Consider the following 23597-nt stretch of genomic DNA (forward strand, 5'->3'; position numbering starts at 1 on the left):
CGCGTCCATTATCGTACTTACATATTAGTTATATATTTATCGAAACATAAATAATGTGAGAAAATAATAACTAATTTCTAAAGCTTTTTCTCACAAAAAAAAAAAAAAAAAAAATTATTATCTTGTTCGAACATGAAAATTTTAATTTATGATCCATAATTTTTAATTTTTTTAAATAATTTATTTTGGTCCTATAAAAAAAATTATAAATTTTTAATAATTATCAGTATTTTTTAAAAGTTGAAAGACTAAAATGAAAATAAGAATTTAAATTAATGTTTTTTTTTCAAAATAAATAATAAATAATGATAAAGGAATAATTATCATATATTTGTTTATTTATTAAAAAAATATGAAACAAATTACCATAATTATCATCCTCGAGTCATATTTAATAATTTTTTATATATTTAAAAAATTGTTATTATAAGATTTTTAATATCTAATAATAATTTATTACATTTTCAAAATTGATTTGGTAAAAGAGATTTTCGATATATAAACTAAAGTAAATTATTATTATTATTTTATTTTTACTTTTACCGTCACTTCACGATTTTATTATTTAATTATTGACAATTTATTTAATGTTTAATTGATTTTGATAAATAAATAAAATAAATAAAGTTATTTTAATAATTATATTGCCACACAAGTGTTTATATAATAGAATAAAAATATATATTAAAAAAAACCGGTAACCTAATAATTATATTTTTTTTCATGAAATAATAAATAATATATATATTGACCAAATATATAAAATTAATTTATTTTCGAGGATGAGTAACTGGTTACCGGATAATTTTTTTTAGAAAAGAATTTCAACCTGCCACTTGGCAACTAATAATAGATTTGCTATATATTCATTTATTTCCACCGTTATTAAAATTTAATTAATTATAATTTTATTTAACTTTTATTATTATTATTGTAATAAGTCAGTCAATTTAATTCGTTGTTTATATTTTAAATATTGAAATTTTAAATTTCTTTTTCGTAACTAACTAATTTTTAAAATTAACTTTATAAATATTATTTTCACTTGTATCATATTAGATAATAAAATAATGTTTTTATAAACTTAATTTTAAAAAATAAAAACATGTTTTTGTTTATAAATTTGGGGTAATATTTAGATAAATTTTGTATTTAAAATTTAAATTAGTTTTGAAATAAAAAAATAATGAAAAGCATTAAAATAAATTAATAATTATTATTATAGGATATTGGGAAACTAGAAAGTAGCCGCTTAAGTTTAGGCATGAAAGGTGCATTGCACGCCAGCCGTATAAAGTGGCTGATTCCACTCTTTATTTTCTTTTTAATAAAAAATTCCATAAATAAATAAATAAATAAATAATTATTATTATTATTATTATTGGGTAAATGTGTCATTTCATTTTTATTTGTAATTTTATAAAATTAATAAATATTTTGACTAGATTATTATGAGTTAATTTATGTATTTTAATTCAAATTAGTTTATTTATAGAGATTTAAAAAAAAAATTAAAAGAAAACGTCTTTTCAACGTCCATAGTTTCTACAACTTCCATTAATGTCTCTAATCAAGATTTTATCGACTAACATAACGAAATGAGCTGAAACGAAATTTTAGGGCTATAATAGAGCGATAAAAAGTCAGAGAAGATGTAAAACATTTCTTCAACGTCCATACTTTCAACAACCTCCATTAACGTCTCTACATAATCGAGATTTTCATATGTTTACCGACAACATTGCAAAATTAGCTGAAACGAGATTTTTGGACTATGATAGAGCGGTAAAAAGTCGGGAAAGAGATAGCGTGAATGATTTTGGTTGTTGTAATAATAAGGTGTTGGAGGAGACATGAGACATGGAGCATGTGATTAGCCATTGCTTACCTAAAACCCATTTGAAATTCCAACAAACAATAAGGGACAAGAAAGGAGAGAGTGTCATGTAATGTCTTAAATTTTTGTTCTATAATGAACACATATAAAATTGAGAAAAAAAAAAAAAAAGAATTTGTAAAAAAACCCGATAATTTGAAAAATTCGATGAACCCAACTCAACTGATACGATCTCGGTTGGGTTAGGTTTAAATAAATGATTTTTTTATCGATTGGGTTGGTTCGTGGACTCTCTTAAAACTATATTGGGTTAAATCGAACCGATCTTAATTTATCATTAATTTTAAAATGTATATTTATTTAATTTTATAATTTTTTTAATATCTATTTTTCAATCATTATTTAAAATAATTTTAATTATTAGAAGGTATTTTTCTAAAATAAATATTAAAATTGAGTGGTTAATTTTAATTAAATGTCTTAATTTTTATGAAAAGTAATTTTGAGTGAGTGACCCGAACAACGAGAACCAACTCACTCCAAAAAATTTAGGGTTCAGTTAGGTTAGGTTCGATATATAACAGGAGTTATTTAGATTGAAAAAATTTATAACTCGAATAATTGGATTGAGTCTAGAAAATGTCTCAACCTAACCCACGAACACCACTATTTTTTTATGTTTTAATTTCAAGGTTTCGAAAAAATTATAGAAACCGATGATGTTCGTTTTGAAAGTTGATAGAAGAAAGGGTTTAAAAAAATGAGAGCGGAAAGAAGTAAAAAAGAAAAACGAGAAATTTTAGACATAATTGATAAAGTCGTTGAAAGCTTATATGCTCCTTTTTATGCATTTTATAATATTCAAGTATTTTAGGAGCGGTTTAGATTGAAAGTTAGTCACTAAAAGAAATAAAAATCAATATTTTTGACTGATGTCTTATCTATTCAGTTAGGCTCGTATTATCAATTAAAAAAATTAATAGTTTATTATTTAATAAATTTATTTATTTATTTATTTATTGATTTTGAGAAAAGAAAAAATTATAATTATTCTTATCTAAATAAAGTTTTATTATTCTAATAATTCGACATTAGAAGGTCAAATTAATCATAACTTGGGAAGGTTAGGTCAACGTGACAGCGAAGAACACCTCAAGGGTGCTTTCTCACAAAGTCAATTTTTTTTATTTTTTTTCAATAAAAAACTAATAAATATATTGAAAATAATAATAATAATTGCAAAAATTTTCTTTTAAACAATAAATATAAAATTGAAAGATTTGAATTTATAAAAAAAATATCTCAAACCAATTTGACTTTTTGAATTTAATAATTATTAATAATAAATTAAATTATTATTTTAGTGATATAATGTTTCTAATTGGGCTTTAAAACGTTGAGTCCAAGCTCAATCATGGGCCTTGATGATATTGGGAGTGTAGTTCGGCCCATTTACTTATCGGGCCATCTTTCCCAAATCTAAGGCCCATTTTGAAAACCCTAGTTCGGCCCATATCTCCAAAATTTTCAAAAGTATTAAAATAGTTTAATTTACATGTAATTATGAAATTAAAAAAAAGTTAATTATATTTTTTCTATTTGAAACTTTATTTTAAAATTAATTTTGAAGGTAATTTTAATAAATTAATTACAAAGAAATCATTATTTTAAAAATTAATGACGGTTGTAGTTAGGTAATCAAAAGTGATTTTGAAGCTAATAAAATAAAATATCTTCAAAAGCAAGTGATCCATAACTTTCAACCATAGTAATTAAAATTATTATCAAATAAGACCTAAAATAATAAGAGTCGAGAAGGCGAAAAGAAAAAGGTAAAAATTGTAGCGTAAAAATAATTTTGACATGTTGTAACATGTAACGTATAAAATGTTGAATAAATTAATATTATATTGACAACTAAACACGAGGGTTGCACTCAACCATGCCATCTTGTTGAGAGGAGTATGGTGCAGTAAGGAATCGCCTGATGTAGGCCGAACATTGATTTTGTCTCGAGTGAAAGTTTAAAGATTTCTTAGCCATTCGAGTGAAAGTGTAATAACTTAAGTCTACCGCTAGCAGATATTATCTGTTTTTGCCCGTTACGTAGCATCGTCAGTCTCAAGGTTTTAAAACGTATCTATTAAGGAGAGGTTTCCACACTCTGTTAAAGAATGCTTCGTTCCCCTCTGACCAACGTGGGATCTTGCAAAATACTTAACGACACTAAATTTATAATTTAACTAAAAATAGAAAAAGAAAACTATATTACGACAGTCATCCAGAATTATCTTCTCGAACTAGTCTGAACACTTACCGATATAGAAATGAAGGGAATGTGTTTGACGTGATGGGTGGGACCCACCAACCTAGGAAATATTTAAATATGAAAATGAATGAATTATAGAAATTTAATGAACGGTTCATATTTAGTGAAAACCCGATTTTCAACTTTATCATAAAAAGAATATGAAAAACCTATGTAAAAGATCCGACAAACAGGCCGAGAGTTCAACTTCAACTTCTTTAACGTATAGTCGAGCTAGTATGATCAGTGTATTGTTTAAGGTTATCTCTTTTCCTCGAGTTACAAATTCACGAACATAGTGAAATTTATTTCTCCCGACCAAAATTTGGCATCAACCCGAAAAAGACCGAAAACCGACCCGAAAGGACAAAGACAAAGGGAGGTTAGTGTGTGTGATAATAAGAACATCACAACCACAAAACCAAACACTTTCTGTTCCTTTTCTTTTTCTTTTGGGGAAATATATGATTTTTCAGCCGACACCATTGGAATTTAGAACAACCAAACTGTAAAATTTGCCTCTTTTTTTCACTTTAATTATTTATTCATTTTCTTCCTCATGAAGGCAATGTGCAATATTTCAATCTAAATAAAAGCAGCCATTCAAATCTTCATCGGATCTAAAGGACGAAGAATTTTCGATTTTCAATCGAGAATGAAACGGGAGTTTCGGGAAAATAAAGGGTAAATTAGGTACGATCGGGGAAATGGAGTTTGCTGTTTAGAGTTTAAATAAAGAAGAAACGTATCGTGCACGTTTTTATGAGATTGTTGACTATTTTAAAATGAGATATTTTCTTTAATTGGGTTAATTACCCGTCACAAATTTAAATATTTTTGTTAAAGATTTCACACACATAAATAACATTTTAGGTCGTTGGGTTGGGTTGAGTTACCAATCAAACCTACCCGAGCTTTTGGGATGGTCTAGAAAATTCTCTCAACCGAACCGAACATAAAATAATTTAGAGAAAACGGGAAAATACGAAACAAAACCTTGAACCAAACGACCCCTTGAGTCTTTCTTAGTCATGCTATTCTCAAGACCGCTCTCATTCAGATATAGTCTCGGTTCATTCATACACCTCTTCTTTACTTAAGTATCACACTGAAAGAGAATCTTTGCTTATTTACGGACAAAGTCGAAATTCTCAACCGAACCGAACGTAAAAGAATTTAAAGAAAACGGGAAAATACGAAAAGGCGAGAGGATATGGTAGATCCCGAACTTTAGTATATGAATTTGATTCTAAAAGGAAAAATGTATTTAAAGGCTTATTGATTTGACGTTGATGGAATTACAATACCCATGTTGATTCCTACTAGGCTCTTCACTTTTTCTCCTTTCAAATATATTTTTAATTTTTTTTTCTTTTTCTTTTCAATATTGCTTTTTATTCCTTTTTCCTTTACAACAAAGATATACTCCGTACATAATAAATAAATAAATATATATATATATATATAGATCTTCAATCCGGAGCGCTCGTATCGTGATTACATAAATAAATAAAGCATAAATGTTGAGGTCGAGAATGTGAGATCCCACGTTGATTGGAGATGGGAACGAAACATTTCTTATAAGGGTGTGGAAACTTCTTCCTAGTAGATGCGTTTTAAAATTGTGAGATTGATAACAATATGTAACGGGCTAAAGTGGATGATGTCTACTAGTGTGACTTTGGAGCTGTTGCAAATGATATTAGAGTTGGATATTGGGCGTTGTGCGACGTTGGGCCCCTAAGGGGGTGGATTGTGAGATCCCACATCGATTGGAGAGGGGAACGAAACATTTCTTATAAGGGTGTGGAAACTTCTCCCTAGTATATGCGTTTTAAAATCGTGAGGCTGATGACGATATGTAACGGGTCAAAGTAGACAATAGGATAAGACAATAGGCTAGCTAAACTATACTTAAAGAAAACATTTCGCTAATTCAATTTATTAATATGAACCGAACTTTTTCTATAAATGACTAAAATGCCCCTAAATTTAGATGTAATGTTGTAGTGGTCCATTGGGATCGAGAAATGTCACAATGCTCGTTGAATTGATGTATCAGTAAAAAAAAAAAAAATGACATCTAAACCATATAAAACCCCCAAAAATGATGGAAAAACAAAGGGCATTTTGGGGAATTTGCAACGGTAATAATTTAAAAGGTGCAATAGAGTTGAGCTGATAACACAAGAACAAGATCTGTATTTTTTATTTTTATTTTTTTTTTAAATACTAAAATTGTCGTAATAGAATCTATAGTTCAAATATCATTATTTATTTTATTTAAGTGGTCCCCTCCCCACTTGGCCCCTCGCCATCTCATTTTCTCTTTTCGAAAAAGCTCTCGAGGTCTCGAGTTATTTTGTTATAAACCATTTTACTTGTATGGTCAGTAATTCAAATTCTCGATTAGTTTCACTTAATACTAATACGTGACCTTTTCTCGTATTTGTAAGGTGAGTTTCACTTCAAAGTTCATCAAGAATCCCTCGGTTGAAGCCTTGCTTGACCTTAGAGGCTTGGTCGAGCAAACTAGGATGACCTTTTGAGGGATCGACTACATTGTTCGACAAAATGAAGCTTCGATCAAACCGGTCTAGGCCAACCCTTCAAGTAGTTGCCCATGTTGACATAGATTGACCCCTCAAGATGTCGACCAATTACGTCATTAGGCTAATCCTTAAGACCTATTGTAACAGCTCAAGCCCACCGCTAGCAGACATTGTCTTCTTTGGGCTTCCCCTCAAGTTTTTTAAAATGCGTATACGAGAAAGAGATTTCCACACCCTTATAGAGAATGTTTTGTCCCCCTTCAACCGACGTGATCTCACACCTATTGAGTGGATTGACGACACTATCCGATAAAATAAATTCTCGATCAAATCGATCTATGCCAACCTTTCAAGCGGTTGCCCACGTTGACATAGATTGACACTTCAAGATGTCGACCAATTAGGTCATTTACCTAACCCTCAGAGCCTACTAAGAGGATGAATTACATTATTGGACAAAATGAAACCTCGATCAAACTGGTCTAAGCCAACCCTTCAAGCAGCCGTCCAAAATTCAAACTAACCTATATTAACTCTTCAAAGGATCAGCCAATTAAGCTATTTGGCTAACCCTTAAGGATCGACCAATGGGTTTAGTCTAGTTTGCTAGGTTAATCCTTCTACAGTTCGACTAGGTTTAATCTCGTACCTAAGTTCTTTATATATATATATATATATATATATATATATAATTTGAATTATAATATATTAATTTTATTTAAAATTTTCAACTTTTAAAAAGCGTTTCTTAAGTTGTAAGTCAAGGTGTTATTCTTTTATCATAATATAAAAAAGATAATAAAACAAATCAAAATTTCCATACATTTTAATTTTTTTAAAATTAAAAATATAATGAGTGAATATTCAAATAAATTCATAAATTACATTAAAAATGATTATTATAAATATTAAACTTTTTGAAAAAAAGCATTAATAAATAGCTTTAATAGAAAAGCCTCTTTTTTCTCTCTCCAATTTCTGATTTTTTTTCACATTTATTTAATTAAATTATTTTTTCCCCAAATTTTCATTCTCTTATTTCATAACCTTAAACCTTAATAAAAATTAAATAAAAAAAAAACACACACAACTAATTAAATAAAAATTAAATAAAAACGGTCGAAAAAAATAATTATTTTTTAAAATTGACAATAAATTCAAATTAATTCGATTCAACTCGAATTAGCTCTAACGAACCTATTAACCGACTACTTGAATCGAAAACAAAAATCGTACTAATTGAGTTAAATCGATGATACTTTTCAGGTCACGAGTCGTATTTACAAATAAATTATTTAATTAATTAATTTAGTGTCATTGCTTCACAGCTGTACGTGTCCACACGTGACAGTCAGCTTTTTCATTTAGATTCCTATTTTATTTATTTATTTATTTATTTAAAAATATTATAGATTTTTGTTGTGAAGCCCTCAAATTTGCTATAAATTACAGCCCAATCCCTCCTAAGTTTCTTCCCCCTTCCCTTCTTCTCCAATCGCCATTGCTTAAACTCTGCTCTGAGTTAAAGCTTTGTTCTTCTTGATGTTCATCACTCTGTTCTTGATGTTTGAAATTCATGCATCTAATTCTCAGTGAAAAAACTTTGGGTTCTGCTTGTATGATTATAAACTCCACATTCCGCCGCCATCACCTTGTTCAATCCTTCTCCGTTGTTTTTCTCTACTGGTTCTACTACGTTTCATGATTTTTAATCCAAAAAACAAAACCCACAAATCCAAATTACGAAAGAACTGATCGTTGTTAGTAATTTGCTCTGTTTTTTCGCTCTGTTTTGCTCTGTTTTTGCTCTGTTTTTTTGCTCTGTTTTTGCTCTGTTTTGGGGGGGTTTTAATGGCGTCGTCTTGTGTGACATCTTCGACTTGTTCGTCAATGGAGGAGGGTGAATTCGCGGCGTTGATGGAGCAGAGGAAACGGAAAAGGATGATTTCGAATCGGGAATCGGCGAGGAGATCGAGGATGAGGAAGCAGAAGCATTTGGAAGATTTAATAACGATGGTGCGGAAGTTGAGCGAGGAGAAACAACAAATCGTGGCGAATCTTGACATGACGGCGCAGAATTACGCCGCCGTGGAGACTGTGAATTCGATTCTCAGAGCTCAGGCGGTGGAGTTGGCTCACCGTCTGCAATCCTTGACGGAAATCCTTGCGTTCCTGAATCCCTGTGATGGGGTTGAAGATGCCTGTAATTCCTACAACGGCGACGGCGGTGCCGATGGAAGTGGGTTCTTCTGTGCTGATCCGATTGATATTGGCGGCGGCGGCGGCGGCGGCGATGGGTTTTTTACTCCTCTGAAAATGGGTTTCTGCCGGAGCCAGCCTCTAATGGCTTCTGCAGACGTGTTTGAAGAGTATTGATTTGGGGGTGTCGATTATGTCACGAATAAGATTTAGGGTTTTCTCTTTTGTAAAACTTTATGAATTAAAAGCAATGAATGATGTAATTTTACTTAACTAATCGACACACGAACGTAACTTTACGGTTAAGATATTAATCACTTTATCTCTGGACCCAGAAGTTTATTTTTTCGTTTAAGTTCGATAGTATAAAACGAAATAAAATTGAAGCTCGAGTCTTCTACTTAAACAGCTAAAACTTAGCACGAGATGACATCACGAGATTCGTATTCGTACGTTACTCTTAAAAAATACAAAGTTTAAGTTTTTTTTTAATATTAATTTTTACATTTTTTTAATATTATTTAATTAAAGTTATGCTAATTAATAAAGAAATAAACCCGATCGACGATAACCCAAATTTTTATTTTGATAATTTAATTTAATTATTATTTAATATGCAAATAATATCGGATAAATTTTGATACTTATTTAAGGCATCATAATCACGCGTAATAATTATTTTCATCTAGAAATTTAGGTAGAGATTCGTCGTATTTAAATTAATTATAAGATAATATTGTAATTAGGCGCTAAATTTTTTTATTTAAAAAGATAAATTAGACTAATCTTTTTAATTTACTTTTAGAAAGTCAAAAGAGATGTGTTTATCGATGAAACACGTGCAAGCTACAAAACCTTTAAATTATTTTTTTTATAAAGAAAATTATCATTAAATTAATTCGAGAATTATATATATCTAAATTTTAATTTAAAAATATTAATGAAACTTTCACGTAAAATTAAATTATTTTTTAAATTTTCAGTATTATACATGATATATGTTAGGTGTAATATTTATTAATTATAATAATCTTTTTTTTTTTTTAAGAATTTAATGAAGAATGCTTTAAAAAATAATTTAAAAATTATTTAAAACCGCCCTCTCCCCATGTGTTTAATAAATATGATGATCTGAAAGATCCGATCAACTCAGCTGAACCCGTATGTATAAATTGAATTATCGAATTATTTGGATTAGCTAAACGAATACTTCATGCATCATATTTGTTCTTTCGGTTCTCCTAAAAGGGATTTTTTAAAAAAATATATATTGAAATTAAATAGTGAATTTTAATTGAATGATTAAAATAAATAAAGGGATATTTTATATACATAAAATAAATATTTGAAAAAATAATCAATCAATGAAGGGATAAGAACAACAATGTTATCCTTTCTCCCATAAATAATAAAGGAATCAATCAATGAAGATTATCATAGCTTCCAATCACAGTGCAACAAGTTGATGAATATATTTCATTTATTCATAAAATTAATAATAATAATAAAATTAATTGTTATTATTATTATTATTATAAATAAATAAATAGTTTTTTCAAAGGAAAATATTTTAAATAGTTTAGTTTCTTAGTTCATTTTGTTTATTTATTTATTATTATTATTATTCATTTACATTTTTTTGGATTAAAATGAAAATATTATGAAATGGGAATTTTTTTTATCGAATTTAAAATAAAGAAATTATTAATAAAAACGGAGAGTTGCAGCGATCTATAACGTTATTAAATTAAAATATTATAATGATAGTAATTTAAGAAATATAAATAAATTGCGATCATTAATTAATACACAACAATAAATTATTCGTCGCAATATAAAAATATAAATATAAAAAAAAAAAAAAAAAAGTAAATTAGTAAGTTTTTATATTAAAGGAATATTATCTATATTTATTTATTTTTTAAATTACAAATATATATATATATATAAGACAAACAAAAGGGAATAATTTAATAGAAGATAAAGTTTTTAATAAATTCTGTCGTTTATTTTTTTTCTAATCAACGAAGCAAACACATTGTTTTGGGTACATAATTGTCAAATTTCAATCATATTATATGATTTTAAAATATAGTTTGAAGATTCCGTAAGCATTTCTTATTTGTTGTCGCTAATTATTTAATAATTAGATAAAAAGATTGGATTATATTTTATTATATGAGATAATGGCATTAATCATCTTTAAAGTATTATCTTTATTATTATAATAAGATCTTTTGAGGATAGTCAATATGACACTTGAGTAAAGTATAAGTACATGAATGAATCGATTGAGGAGAGTAATCTAGAAGATAAGATGACTAACAAAGACTTAAAAGAATTGAGTTAATCATAAGAACTCGTGAGATAAGGACTCGTGTCGGTTTGTGGAAATAGTCTTCACTTTTAGATGCGATGAGTAAGTAATGTGTGACACTCGAGTAAAAGAGAGGTACATGAATGCACCAATACTACATTCGAATGAGAGCAATTCTGAGGATATCACACGTCTTTTACCTTGTGCATACTTCTTTGGATGTAACCTTACTCGATCTGAATCTTCTATAATTTTGCTGTCCACTGTCGAACTATTTTCCTCGATCTCAACCTCAATGTATGTCTAAGACAAAGTTTCTTATTGTGTTTTCCACATATTTACGCTTCTTAAATCAATTTCCATCGTCTCGTCCTTGGACTTTCTCTCATTTGGATAAGGCCGAGATGACTTCATCACGGGAAGGAAGATTGCAAGAATACGATCTATCTTTTTCATAATCTTGCTCATCTGCAAGCACAATGTGCAAGTTTCTCTAGCATAACTCTTTTATTCCTGATAAGACGATACATACAAAGTTCAAGAACCAAACTAAGATTCGAACGAGATTATTTACGATCAAGTTTCTAAAATGAACGACAACATTCCAAAAAATTCCAATAAAGTTTGCTCGACTTTGACTTTACCAAGTCATTCAAGTTAAAAAGGGAGAAAAGTTATTTTGATTGGTGAGAGGTAAAGAAAGTTAGGCATGGTGGCTTCCACTTAAAAAAAAAAAAAAAAGTTACAAAAGTTTGCCCATAACCTAAAAGAAGAGCCAAAAACAAACCAAACCTTCTTTGTTTATACATATATTTTGGCTTTCCCCTTTTGATCTGATAGCATTTTGAAGGAAAGAAAAGCTTGGTGTTGGTGGTGACTTCATCAGTTTGGGATATTGGAATATGCTCAGCCATGCTCTTAATGACTTCATTGGACCAACAATGAGTTCTTTTAATGAGTCTCATATGGTGTGGTGTTGCTTAGAAGTTGGAGGATTTTTCTTTTCTTTTCTTTTCTTCGACTTTTATATTATCTCCTTTAATAGAAGTTGATTAGATTAGTTTTGTAATAATCTAAACCCACCGCTAGTAGATATTGTTAGCTTTGGCCTGTTCTGTATCGCCGTCAGCCTCATGGTTTTAAAATATGTATACTAAGGAGAGGTTTTCACACCCTTATAAGAAATGCTTCGTTCTCCTTTCAAACCAATGTGAGATCTCACAATCCACCCCCCTTGGGGGTAACGTCCTCGCCAGCACACCGCCCGGTGTCTGACTTTGATACTATTTGTAACAACCCAAGCCCACCGCTAACAGATATTGTCTACTTTGGCCCGTTTCATATTGTCGTTAGTCTCACGATCTTAAAACACGTCTACTAGGGAGAGGTTTCCACACCCTTATAAGGAATGCTTCATTTCGCTCTCCAACCGATGTGAGAGATCTCACAATCCACCCCCTTTAGAGGTGCGGCGTCCTCGCTGGCATACCACTTGGTATCTGGCTTTAATATCATTTGTAACAACCCAAGCCCATCGCTAGTAGATATTGTCTATTTTGGCCTGTTACGTATCGTCATCAGCCTCACGGTTTTATAACGTGTCTACTAGGGAGAGGTTTCTACACCCTTATAAAGAATGTTTCGTTTCCCTCTCCAACTGATATGGGATCTCACAAAGATGTTAGTTTCATGAAAGTTCACGAACAAAAACTAATTAAAAAAAAAAAAAAAAAAAAGTAAGAAATTGGGAATGAGATCTGATTTTAAGGACACCCAAATATACATGTTATTTCTTACTACACTACCAACACACAAGAAGTGGTTTACCTTTAAAAAAACTGATGCTTTAGTATATGACCTACAAGACAGAAGAGGGTCAGACTTTGCAGTGATGGTGATAAACAAGTCAGTCCAAGAAAAGTAGATGAACAATGCAAAAAAGAAAAATATTCTCTGGAGCACTGGTTTTGGCCTCAAAATTTTCACTAAATCAAACTATCAAACCATTCGGCTATGGTGGGGGAGGGGGAATCTCCAAAACCAGACTGTGGGCTGTAAAGAAACCTTTCTCCATAATCTGTGGCTTGACATGTGAGCATATGAGGGCAGTCCTGCCAAGCAACTTCTAGGAATAGGAAATATTCAATACTTGCACTGAAGGTAAGATATATCCTAGGTGTATAAATACAAGAGCAGATGGAATGGAGCCATAGATAATGGTCAATTGAGATTTCAACAGGTAGGGGTAGAGCATTTCAATCCAAGCCTACTTAGTTTAGCTGTATGAGTGCGTGCTACTAGCAGGATGAATTGAAGTGAAGACTTTACGGTGAGTAGTTGCATAAAGCAAAGCAATCAGTAACTAGATTTAGTAGTATTGTGAGATCCCACATTGATTGGAGAGGAGAACGAAACATCCCTTATAAGGGTGTGGAAAGCTTTCTCTAATTAACGTGTTTTAAATCCTTGAGGGAAAGCTCGGAAGGGAAAGCCCAAAGAGGACAATATCTGCTAGTGGTGGACTTGAACTGTTACAAATGGTAACAGAGACATCGAGTGGTGTGCCAGCGAGAACGTTTGCCCCCAAGGGGGTAGACTGTGAGATCCCACATCGGTTGGAGAGGGGAACGAAGCATTCCTTGTAAGGGTGTGGAAACCTCTCCCTAGTAAACGCGTTTTAAAACCTTGAGGGGAAGTTTATAATGGAAAGCCTAAAGAGGACACTATTTGCTAGTGGTGGGCTTGAGTTGTTACGAATGGTATTAGAGCTATACATCAAGCGGTGTGCCATCGAGGATGCTGGGCCCCAAGGGTGGTGGATTGTGAGATCCTTACATTGGTTGAAGAGAAGAACGAAACATTCCTTATAAGGGTATGAAAATCTCTCCCCTGAAAGACGTGTCTTAAAAACTGTGAGGTTGACGGCAATACATAGTTGGTCAAAGCGGACAATATGTGCCAGCGGTGGGCTTGGACTGTTACAAATGGTATCAGAGCCAGACACTGGGCGGTGGCCCCCAAGGGGGTGGATTGTGAGATCCCATATTGGTTGGAGATAAGAATGAAGGATCCCTTCTAAAGGTGTGGAAACCACTCCCTAGTAGACGCGTTTTAAAACCTTGAGGGGAAGCCCATAAGAGAAAATCCAAAGAGAACAATATCTGCTAGCGGTGGAATTTAAGCTGTGTGAGAAAGACGAACTGGGGTGAAAGCTTTATGCCACTAGATTCAGTATATTTTGAATCCAATCCAACATAGTTTCAACAAAGTGTCCTACACGGAAGAGTAGTCCCACCCACCCTGAACTACTATAAGCAAGACAAATTGAGGAAATGATATTATAGTGAATGGTGCTGATTTTACTAATACTTTTACATTTATCAATCCTTAACCTTTTCCTTAATTATCATGCCATTTACCAACCATATCCCCCACAATCACTTATATTCTTCTCAACAATCTTATGCACTCGTCTTCCACCATTAACGCCCCAGTGTCAAACCATGTCCTTGGACTTGACACAGCTGTGGCATCGTTTAATCTAAACCCCAGCTTCCAGCATTAGCACAAACAGCCTAATAGCCTCAACAGACCGAGAAAGTAAATGATATTCTTTCAAGAAGCGTACATCAAAACAATAACAAACCAAGCAAACGGACCATACAGAAAACACTCACCTAACCCATCAATCATAGAACACAATTTGAACCTAAATCTCTCACAAACATTTCATCAAACACTTCATATGCAAGACCCAAATCGCCAAACATCAAGCACAACCGAATCAACGAGTTTTGCTCAAAGAAATCCAATGCCATACCTAACTTCATATCCGGGAAGAAGATGGGAATACGAACCAGATTCTTTTCGAATTGGGCTTCCAGATTTGAAAACTCGTGCATGAAGCTACAGGGCTTCGCCCATGCTACTCAAAGTGAAGCATAATAAATGTATAATATAAAAACTCTAATTTGAGAGAGACCTAGTATATAAATATGCTGACGTGTCTAAATACATTATTAAAATAATAACAAAATTGTATTTTCTTTTTCAATGAAATAATCTCATTAATATTTTTAAAACAGAAATAGCAAATTAATAATCATTAAAGATTAATTGATATATTTAATGTATTATATATTACTTTTACTCATTAATTTTATACAAATATAAAATAAACAAATAAAATATATTGGTGCGAGAAACACCTATAAAGGTGTGGAAACCTTCCCCTAATACATACATTTTAAAGCCCGAAGAAAAAGCATAATGAGGACAATATATGCTAGCAGTGTGCTGAACCAACTGTCACGGTCCTACATTTTTTACCGTGTGGCATCGTGATCTTGATACGCTCACGATTAGCCTTGAGGGGAATTAAGCCCCATATATATTTTTCGCCCCGGCTTTGAGGGTTCGTCGGACCTTAGGCGAGGTTTGTCTTCGCCAATCGAACCTCGCTTGTGCGGAACCCAAGCTTGTTCAACCACACACGCCGCCTGCGCGTGCATGTTCAATAGTCTACGACACATCCGACTTGCCTCTACGCTAGGCCAAGGTCTCTCAATGCAACGTCCCATTACAAATGGTGTCAGAGCCAGACACTGGAATATGTGCCAACGAGAGGAGGCTGTTCTCTGAAGGGGGTAGACATGAGACGACGTGCTAGTAAGGGAAGAACCTTCCCCTAATAGACGCGTCCTTAGGTTGCATGACCAATGAGCTCGAGCGATTTAGATCAAATCAAGTCAAGTTGTTTCAGTTGTATCGAATTGACAAGTCGAGTCCAACGTATGAGTGTTTTTTTTTTTTACTCTCTTGCTTCATTATTTGGACCCTTGTTCGTCTCGGTTTGGATCAATCCTTGTTCGACCCTAATTTCCTTCCGTCCGTTATAATTGTATTGAATTGTCTAAAATGTATCCTTAAAAACTTCAAAATCTAAAGATCATGATAACTAAACACCGACCGACCTAAACATATTTCAACATTAATATTAAAAGTTCGAATCTTTAGAATTTAATTAAAATTTATATCTAATAATTTTTTAGTTTTAAAACAAAACTTAAAATTTAAGGATTAAATGGGTAAAATTCGATTAAATCCCATTGAATGAAGAAACCTTCACGATTTCATCATCAAACGACACTTGGATGAAGGACGAACATCGTAACAGACTCGTCGTGAGAAAAATCATGTGGGAAACCAACCAATTTCCATGCAGCCGCGTAAAAGAATCCATCAGATCATCTAAATTAAGCTTCCCTTCTTTCAAATTAATGGCCATCGAGGCGATTCCCTCGCGTTCCTGCCGATTTCCTTCCTTTTCCACCGATTCCCTCGCGCCCCATCTTCTCAGATTCTTCAGCAATTTTGTGTATGTTCCTTCAAAATCATTCTTCATTTTGCTTATCTCTAACATTTGCTTCTCAATTTTAGGTTATTATTTGCCCCTCGGATCTGATTCCATCAATATCTTGTAAGTCGGTTCCCGTTTGATTCCATCAATAGCTTGTAACTTCATTTTTCGTTCAATTTTGTATTTGATTTCGATGTTCTTTGATGATCGTTGAATATGATCGGAATTATCATGATGGTGTGCATTTGATTTATGTAGTTTGATTTTTCTTCACTCAGGATAGTGATTTGGTCGATTTCATTGAAAAGCCTTGAGATTCAAAAAATATGGTGATGGAAACTGGTTATTATGAGGTATTGGGCGTCAGCTTTGATGCTACCCCTGCAGAAATTAAAAAAGCTTACTACGTCAAGGTGATTTTTCATGGCTTTGATGATTAATGAATCTCATTAATAATGTTCATTTTGCCGGAATTTCTGAGAAACATATGTTGCCTCTTAGTTTTAGATTCATTTCTTGTTGTCAATGTTGAGGAAGTATAATGATCTGGATAGGAAGCTTTGTTAATGGTTTCTTTCTATAATGGAGTATTGGTCCATTCTTTCCGTTATGCTTGGTCCACCCGTGAGTCTTCAAGAAGGCTTCGGCCTTTGGCTGTTCGAAGCCGGACAGCTCGAGAACATTCGGGAGTGTATCTCTAAATATTCCAAGTCTTAGGCTCTTAGCACAGGATGTCATGGAGTGGGAACTTTGTTAATGTTGGGAGTGCCATCTTATAACCTTAATGTCCACTTTTCAGGCAAGGTTAGTTCATCCAGATAAGAATCAAGGAGATCCGAAAGCTGCAGAAAATTTTCAGGTGAATTCCTATTTTGTTGGCACTACCTGTTAGTTTTATAGTCAAACAGTAAATCCGACGTGTGATTCTTTATGCAATTGCTTGTAATGGTTCTCGTGAAGGTACTTGGAGAGGCTTATCAGGTATTGAGTGATCCCGAGAAGCGTGATGCGTATAACATTTATGGGAAGGCAGGAGTACAACAGTAAGTTTCTTAAATCGAGAATGTGGTGTGCGTATGGATGCATATCTGTTTTTCTGTTGCAAGTTCGGAAATGATCAAATTACCACTAACGTCCAAAAGCTTAAGCTAATAGGTTCGGGTATTAAATCACCTAGATATTTCTTAAACACTCTCCTTTAATGATAGGTTAAAAAGTTATTGGTACGAAACTAAACATGGACATCGATGTACTTCGAGAGGAGGAAATAAGATAAGGCCTTTGGCGCTAATACCATATTAAAGTTCCATGGAACCTAAAATCTTTAGTTTATAGGTTTAGGATGTTTAAGCTTACATATATATATATTATAAATTGAAAAAATTTGTGCTTTCTAATAAGAACTACAACTTGAAGAAACAATATCAAGTAGTAAGTTTTGCATGTTGAAAGTGACGCTATGAGTCTAAAAATTATGTTTCACTGGTTTTTTCTTTGAGATTTCACGTTGGTTGGAAAGGAGAACGAAGCATTCCTTATAAGGGTGTGGAAACCTCTCCCTAGTAGACGTGTTTTAAAAAGCTTTGAGGGAAAGCCCGAAAGGGAAAGCCTAAAGAGGACAATATCTGCTATCGGTGGGCTTGGGCTGTTACAAATGTTATCAGAGCTAGACACCAAGTGGTGGGCTAGTGAGGATGTTGGGTCCCCAAGGGGGGTAGATTGTGAGATCCTACATCGGTTGGAGAGGGAAACAAAACGTTCCTTATAAGGGTGTAGAAACCTCTCCCTAGCAGACGCGTTTTAAAAACCTTGAGGAGAAGCCCGAAAGGGAAAGCCCAAAGAGGACAATATCTGCTAGCGGTGGGGTTGAGCTGTTATTAATGGTATTAGAGCTAGACACTGGGCGGTGTACCAGCAAGGATGCTGGGTCCCCAAGAGGGATGAATTGTGAGATCCCACATCGGTTGGAGAGAGCAACGAAGCATTCCTTGTAAGGGTGTGGAAACCTCTCCCTAGTAGAGGTATTTTAAAAACCGTGAGAGGAAGCCTAAAAGGAAAGACTAGAGAGGACCATATCTACTAGCGGTGGGCTTGGCTATTACATTCTTTTCTCACTTATTGGTTCATTCCTTCTTACGGAAAAAGGATGGATAGGGTAATCCCCTTACTTTTTTCCCCTTGTTTTTCTTAGGGACGGCATGGTGGATCCTGCAGCTGTGTTCGGTATGATTTTTGGAAGTGAATTCTTTGAAGTGTATGTTGGTAAGCTTGCTTTGGCTGTACTATCAACTCTGGAAATGGAGGATGATTCCCAAGACTCCGAGATACGCAGACAAAAAATTCAGGAAAAGATGCAGGTACGCTTTTCCCTCGAGTTCAGTGATTCAGATGTTAAAGCAGTCTTTTCCATGACATTTACCCATACTAGTAAAAATACAGCTGTTTCAAAGGGAAAGGGAAGAAAGACTTGTAAATATTTTGAAAGAGCGCCTCCAGCCATATGTCGATGGTCACATTGACGAGTTTGTGGCGTGGGCAAGTTCAGAAGCACGACGACTCTCAAATGCCGGTATGTATAACCGTTACATTATTTTCTCTATAAAAAACATTCTAGTTTGTGCACTTTCTATAATGCTTCTTATTTGCAATCAGCTTTTGGTGAGACTATGCTGCACACAATTGGATACATATACACAAGGAGAGCTTCTAAGGAACTCGGGAAGGACAGACGTTATATGAACGTTCCGTTTCTAGCCGAGTGGGTGCGAGATAAAGGACACCAGATAAAATCACAAGTTATAGCAGCTTCAGGTATCATTCTCTCTTGGTTCTAAAACTTTCAAACCTTTAATTTTGATCCTAACTTGTGCACTTCTATGCAGGTGCTGTTTCTTTGATTCAGTTACAGGAAGAGTTGAAGAGGTTGAATGAAGGAGACGACAGAGACGGGAACGTGGCAAAAGCCATTGAAGAGAAGAAAGGTGCTGTTCTTAACTCGCTTTGGCAGATTAATGTGGTCGACATCGAATCTACTCTGTCACACGTCTGCCACATGGTGAGTCGCAATATCATACTTTCTAACCAGCCTAGGATTGTTGAACTCAGCATTGTGAGGCTGGCTATATATTTTGCACTTCTGATCAATGCTTTTACATAAATGAGAACTAGAAAATCATTGTTTACGGGTCACCCGAGCATTTACGTATATTGGATAGCATCAACTTCAGTATTCTCTCATGTATAGAAAGAAAATCATTGTTTACGAGTCACCCGAGCATTTACGTAGATTGGAAAAGCATCAACTTCAGTATTCTCTCATGTATAGAAAGAAAATCATTGTTTACGGGTCACCCGAGCATTTACGTAGATTGGAAAAGCATCAACTTTAGTATTCTCCCATGTATAGGAAGAAAATTGTTGTTTACGGGTTACCCGAGCATTTACGTAGATTGGAAAAGCATCAACTTTAGTATTCTCTCATATACATAAACGAATTCTTCTCATTTTAACTACTCTTCTCAACCCCCCTCCCACCTTTCTTAAAGTCCGAAAAAAAAGGACATCAATGAAAACGAACATGACATAAACAAACATCAAGTCATCTCGATTCACACAAGCGCATCTTTGACGAACTATCTGTTGTGTATTAGGTTCTTAGGGACCCAAGTGTGTCGAAGGACGAACTGAAGCTACGAGCGAGAGCACTGAAGATGTTCGGAGCAATCCTGCAAGTAAAAGCCATAAGAAAAACGGTTTGGGTACGTTACGTTACATTACAAATGTGTGTTGATTGAACCATGTGTTGCTAACTTTTCAGGGTGCAAAGTCAGCTTACAGCAGAGAAAACAGCCTGAGGCATGAAACTGAGAGATCACTGGGCAGTGCTTCAAGTTCATGATCTCGCACACTTCCATGGAAACTGGTAGCCTCCTCACTTTCTCTGCTCAAGGATGGTGATCTGCTGATGTTCTTCGTTGTTCTTTATATATTTAAATTGAGTGAATCTTCTTGTATTTTGTATCTTTTTCTGAGAATGCCTTCATTTTTTTAAACTTTTGGGGTCTTAATTTGAAATTTTTAGCTTAGAATCTGCAATTTTTGTTGTAAATACCCTATAGATGAATTGGGTTTCTTAATAATTATTTATTTAAACATTATTTGTTTATTTTGTTTTATTTTAACACCTAAAACTTTAAAATCTTTTGATTTAGTTTCATTTCTTGCTACAAATTTTTTAATAACTCGCCACTGGTCTCTGATTTTTAAGTTAATTTTATTCTTATTATCGTTATAAAATTTTTAATTTAGTCTTATAGTTCGAGAACTTCTCAAAAATATCCTTTAAACTTTTAAAAGTTTTAATTATATTTTTAAATTAAAAAAAAATCTTTATGTTTAGTTTTGAATAAAAGGTATTTAATTCAATATGCTCTTAATTTTTTTTTTTTAAAAAAAACTTCAAAACACCTTTACAAAAATTTTAAAACTTCAAAAGCTTTCTTTAAACTTTTTTTTTTAAATTAAAAAAATACATTTATCGTTAATACCACTTTAAAAATATTCATGAACTTTTCAAAATAACATACTTTTGTAGATAAATATTCATGAACTTTTCAAAATAACATGCTTTTGTAGATAATTTATGAGATGTATATTAACGGTAATAATTTTTTTTGAAATTGTATAAATTATTGAGGTATGTTCGTATTATGTTCATATTATCTTCGTATTAACCATTCATGTAAGATTTGTGTTGACTTATGAGATGTGTCAAATCGAGAAGATATAAAGGGAATGGTCGTTAGTGGGAGTTGTTTTGCTTACCAAATTTTAACCAAACTTTGCTTTGTCAACTCTCATTCAATAAATAAATAAATAAATAAATAAAATTTTTATTTTCAATTATTGCACCATTGGTCCCCCATTTCAGAAACTTTGCAATTGCATGCTTTTCCTCTTTTTTTTTTTTAATTAAAAAAAACCCATTTGATTAAAAAAAATAATAATAGTAACAGAGAGACATGAATGATGAAGAAGATGAATATGAAAGTGAGATCTTTTGAGGTCATTGTCCAATCAACCCTCTTTTGCTTTATGTTACCAATTGCCCTTTATTGTAATGCAAACTTCCATGAATTTGTTCTCTCTTTCTCATGAGTAGTGAATAGATCTTGTGTTCATTTTGTATTGTTATTGGTTTATATAACGCTCCATGCCTAGGATTCCATCAGGATATGAAATTCGGGATTGATAGCTAATGCCCCTGTGTGAGATTCCACATTGGTTAGAGAGGGGAACGAAACATTTCTTATAACGGTGTGAAAACTTCTCCCTAATAGATGCGTTTTAAAATCGTGAAGCTGACGGTGATATGTAACGTGTCGAGACGGACAATATCTACTAGTGGTGGGCTTGAGTTATTACAAATGGTTTCAGGTCCAGTCACCGGATGGTGCAAGGCACTGGTCAAAATAGGGCTAAACCCTCTTAATAGTAGACACGTTTTAAAACCGTGATGCTGAAGGCGATACGTAAACGTGATAAAACAGATAATATCTACTAGCGTTGGGCTTAAGCTGTTACAAAATGGTATCAGAGCCAGTTGCCAGACGGTGGTCAAAGTAGAACTAGACCCTCTCCGTAGTAGACACGTTTTAAAATTGTGAGACTGATTGCGATACATAATGAGCCAAAGCAGACAATATCTGCTAGCAGTAGGCTTGGGCGGTTACACCCCAACATTCTCCACGTGCATGTGTTCAACAACGTGTATGTGTTTGATAAGAACGAGTATCATTTGAAGCTAGAACGAGTATGTGTTTGATAAGAACGAGTATCAATTGAAGCTAGAATGAGTATGTGTTTGATAAGAACGAGTATCAGTTGAAGCTAGAATGAGTATGTGTTTGATAAGAACGAGTATCATTTGAAGCTAGAACGAGTATGTATTTAATAAGAACGAGTATCATTTGAAGCTAGAACGAGTATGTATTTAATAAGAACGAGTATCATTTGAAGCTAGAACAAGCACAATTGCAGCTAAGAACATACCCATTTGAAAAATATTAAGATATTAGATACTCAAGCTAAGAGCATCTGTTTATGGTCCATGATGAAGTTGTATGGTGTTTAGTGGTATTTGGTGTGTTGTCTTTGTCTTTAAGGATAAATAATGGCACTATGATTTCCACAAAGTTAAAAGTTGCTTTATAACCCAACCTAACCCTTCTCTTTTTGAGCCACTTTCTCATTAAACTAAGTAATCCACTAATGCCCATCTGCATAAGCTCCAACATTTTCCATTACACTCCTTAAATTCCCTTTTTATTACACAACCCAACAATATTCCCAAATCCCAATGGGGTTTGCCCTAATTTTGTTTTACCACAAATTTAACCATCTTTTTGACTTTCTTGAACATGGGTCGGAGGAAAAATTGAGCTTTAATGGTTGATCGTGTAGCTAGATCACTCTCATTTGGATGTGATCTCGATTCATTTATATATTTTTTGTTTACTCGGACGCCACATACCCACCAACTTCTATCTCGATGGTTCCAACTGTGAGAACTCACATCGGTTAGTGAGAGGAACAAAACATTCTTTATAAGAGCGTGGAAACCTCTCCCTCACGTTTTAACTTTTAAGGGGAAACCCGAAAGGGAAAACCCAAAAATGACAATATTCGTTAGCGGTGATGTATTTTTTGTTTACTCAGACGTCACATACTCACCAGCTTCTATCTCAATTGTTCCAACTGTGAGATCCCACATCGGTTAGAGAGGGGAACGAAGCATTCTTTATAAGGGAGTGGAAACCTCTCCTCTAGCAGACGCTTTAAAAACTTTGAGGGGAAACCCGAAAGGGAAAGCCTAAAGAGGATAATATCAGCTAGCAGTGAGCTTTGGCTGTTACAAATGATATCAGAGTCAGATATCAGGCGGTGTGCCAGCGAGTAGGTTAGCCTCAAAGGGGGGTGGACACCATACGGTGTGCCAGTGAGGACGCTGGGCCAAAAAGCATTCT

At 33.3% G+C, this 23597-nt stretch overlaps 2 protein-coding genes and 1 long non-coding RNA gene across 3 annotated transcripts; 2 read left to right on the plus strand and 1 right to left on the minus strand.

The window, feature by feature from the left end:
- Window positions 1-8152: 8152 nt before the first annotated feature.
- Window positions 8153-9169, plus strand: LOC111796260 (bZIP transcription factor 44). Its single transcript, XM_023679022.2, has one exon. It carries the CDS (start codon window positions 8549-8551, stop codon window positions 9071-9073), a length of 525 nt encoding a protein of 174 aa, XP_023534790.2. The 5' UTR covers window positions 8153-8548; the 3' UTR covers window positions 9074-9169.
- A 1933-nt stretch (window positions 9170-11102) lies between these two features.
- LOC111795787 (uncharacterized) lies at window positions 11103-15170 on the minus strand. Its single transcript, XR_002815253.2, has 3 exons — window positions 15034-15170; window positions 13041-13071; window positions 11103-11726 (listed from the first exon to the last, which is right to left on the minus strand). It is a non-coding gene; the product is annotated as an uncharacterized LOC111795787 (long non-coding RNA).
- Window positions 15171-16319: 1149 nt separating this feature from the next.
- LOC111794636 (chaperone protein dnaJ 10) lies at window positions 16320-20737 on the plus strand. The gene is made up of 11 exons (XM_023676719.2): window positions 16320-16590; window positions 16653-16692; window positions 16851-16985; window positions 17372-17431; window positions 17533-17615; window positions 18764-18929; window positions 19012-19141; window positions 19225-19383; window positions 19455-19627; window positions 20223-20303; window positions 20390-20737. Exons 3-11 carry the CDS (start codon window positions 16899-16901, stop codon window positions 20468-20470), a joined length of 1020 nt encoding a protein of 339 aa, XP_023532487.1. The 5' UTR covers window positions 16320-16590; window positions 16653-16692; window positions 16851-16898; the 3' UTR covers window positions 20471-20737.
- Window positions 20738-23597: the final 2860 nt, after the last annotated feature.

The sequence above is a fragment of the Cucurbita pepo genome, chromosome 5 (assembly GCF_057944985.1).
Source record: "Cucurbita pepo subsp. pepo isolate OVF chromosome 5, ASM5794498v1, whole genome shotgun sequence".
Lineage (NCBI taxonomy): Eukaryota > Viridiplantae > Streptophyta > Magnoliopsida > Cucurbitales > Cucurbitaceae > Cucurbita > Cucurbita pepo.

What these genes read in the sequence shown, in the direction of transcription:
- LOC111796260 (XM_023679022.2), top strand. Translation starts at nt 8,549, where the DNA reads ATGGCGTCGTCTTGTGTGACATCTTCGACTTGTTCGTCAATGGAGGAG.
- LOC111794636 (XM_023676719.2), top strand. Translation starts at nt 16,899, where the DNA reads ATGGTGATGGAAACTGGTTATTATGAGGTATTGGGCGTCAGCTTTGAT. An exon ending in ACGACGACTCTCAAATGCCG is followed by an intron (nt 19,142 to 19,224) that starts GTATGTATAACC and finishes ATTTGCAATCAG; the next exon opens with CTTTTGGTGAGACTATGCTG. An exon ending in TGTCACACGTCTGCCACATG is followed by an intron (nt 19,628 to 20,222) that starts GTGAGTCGCAAT and finishes GTTGTGTATTAG; the next exon opens with GTTCTTAGGGACCCAAGTGT.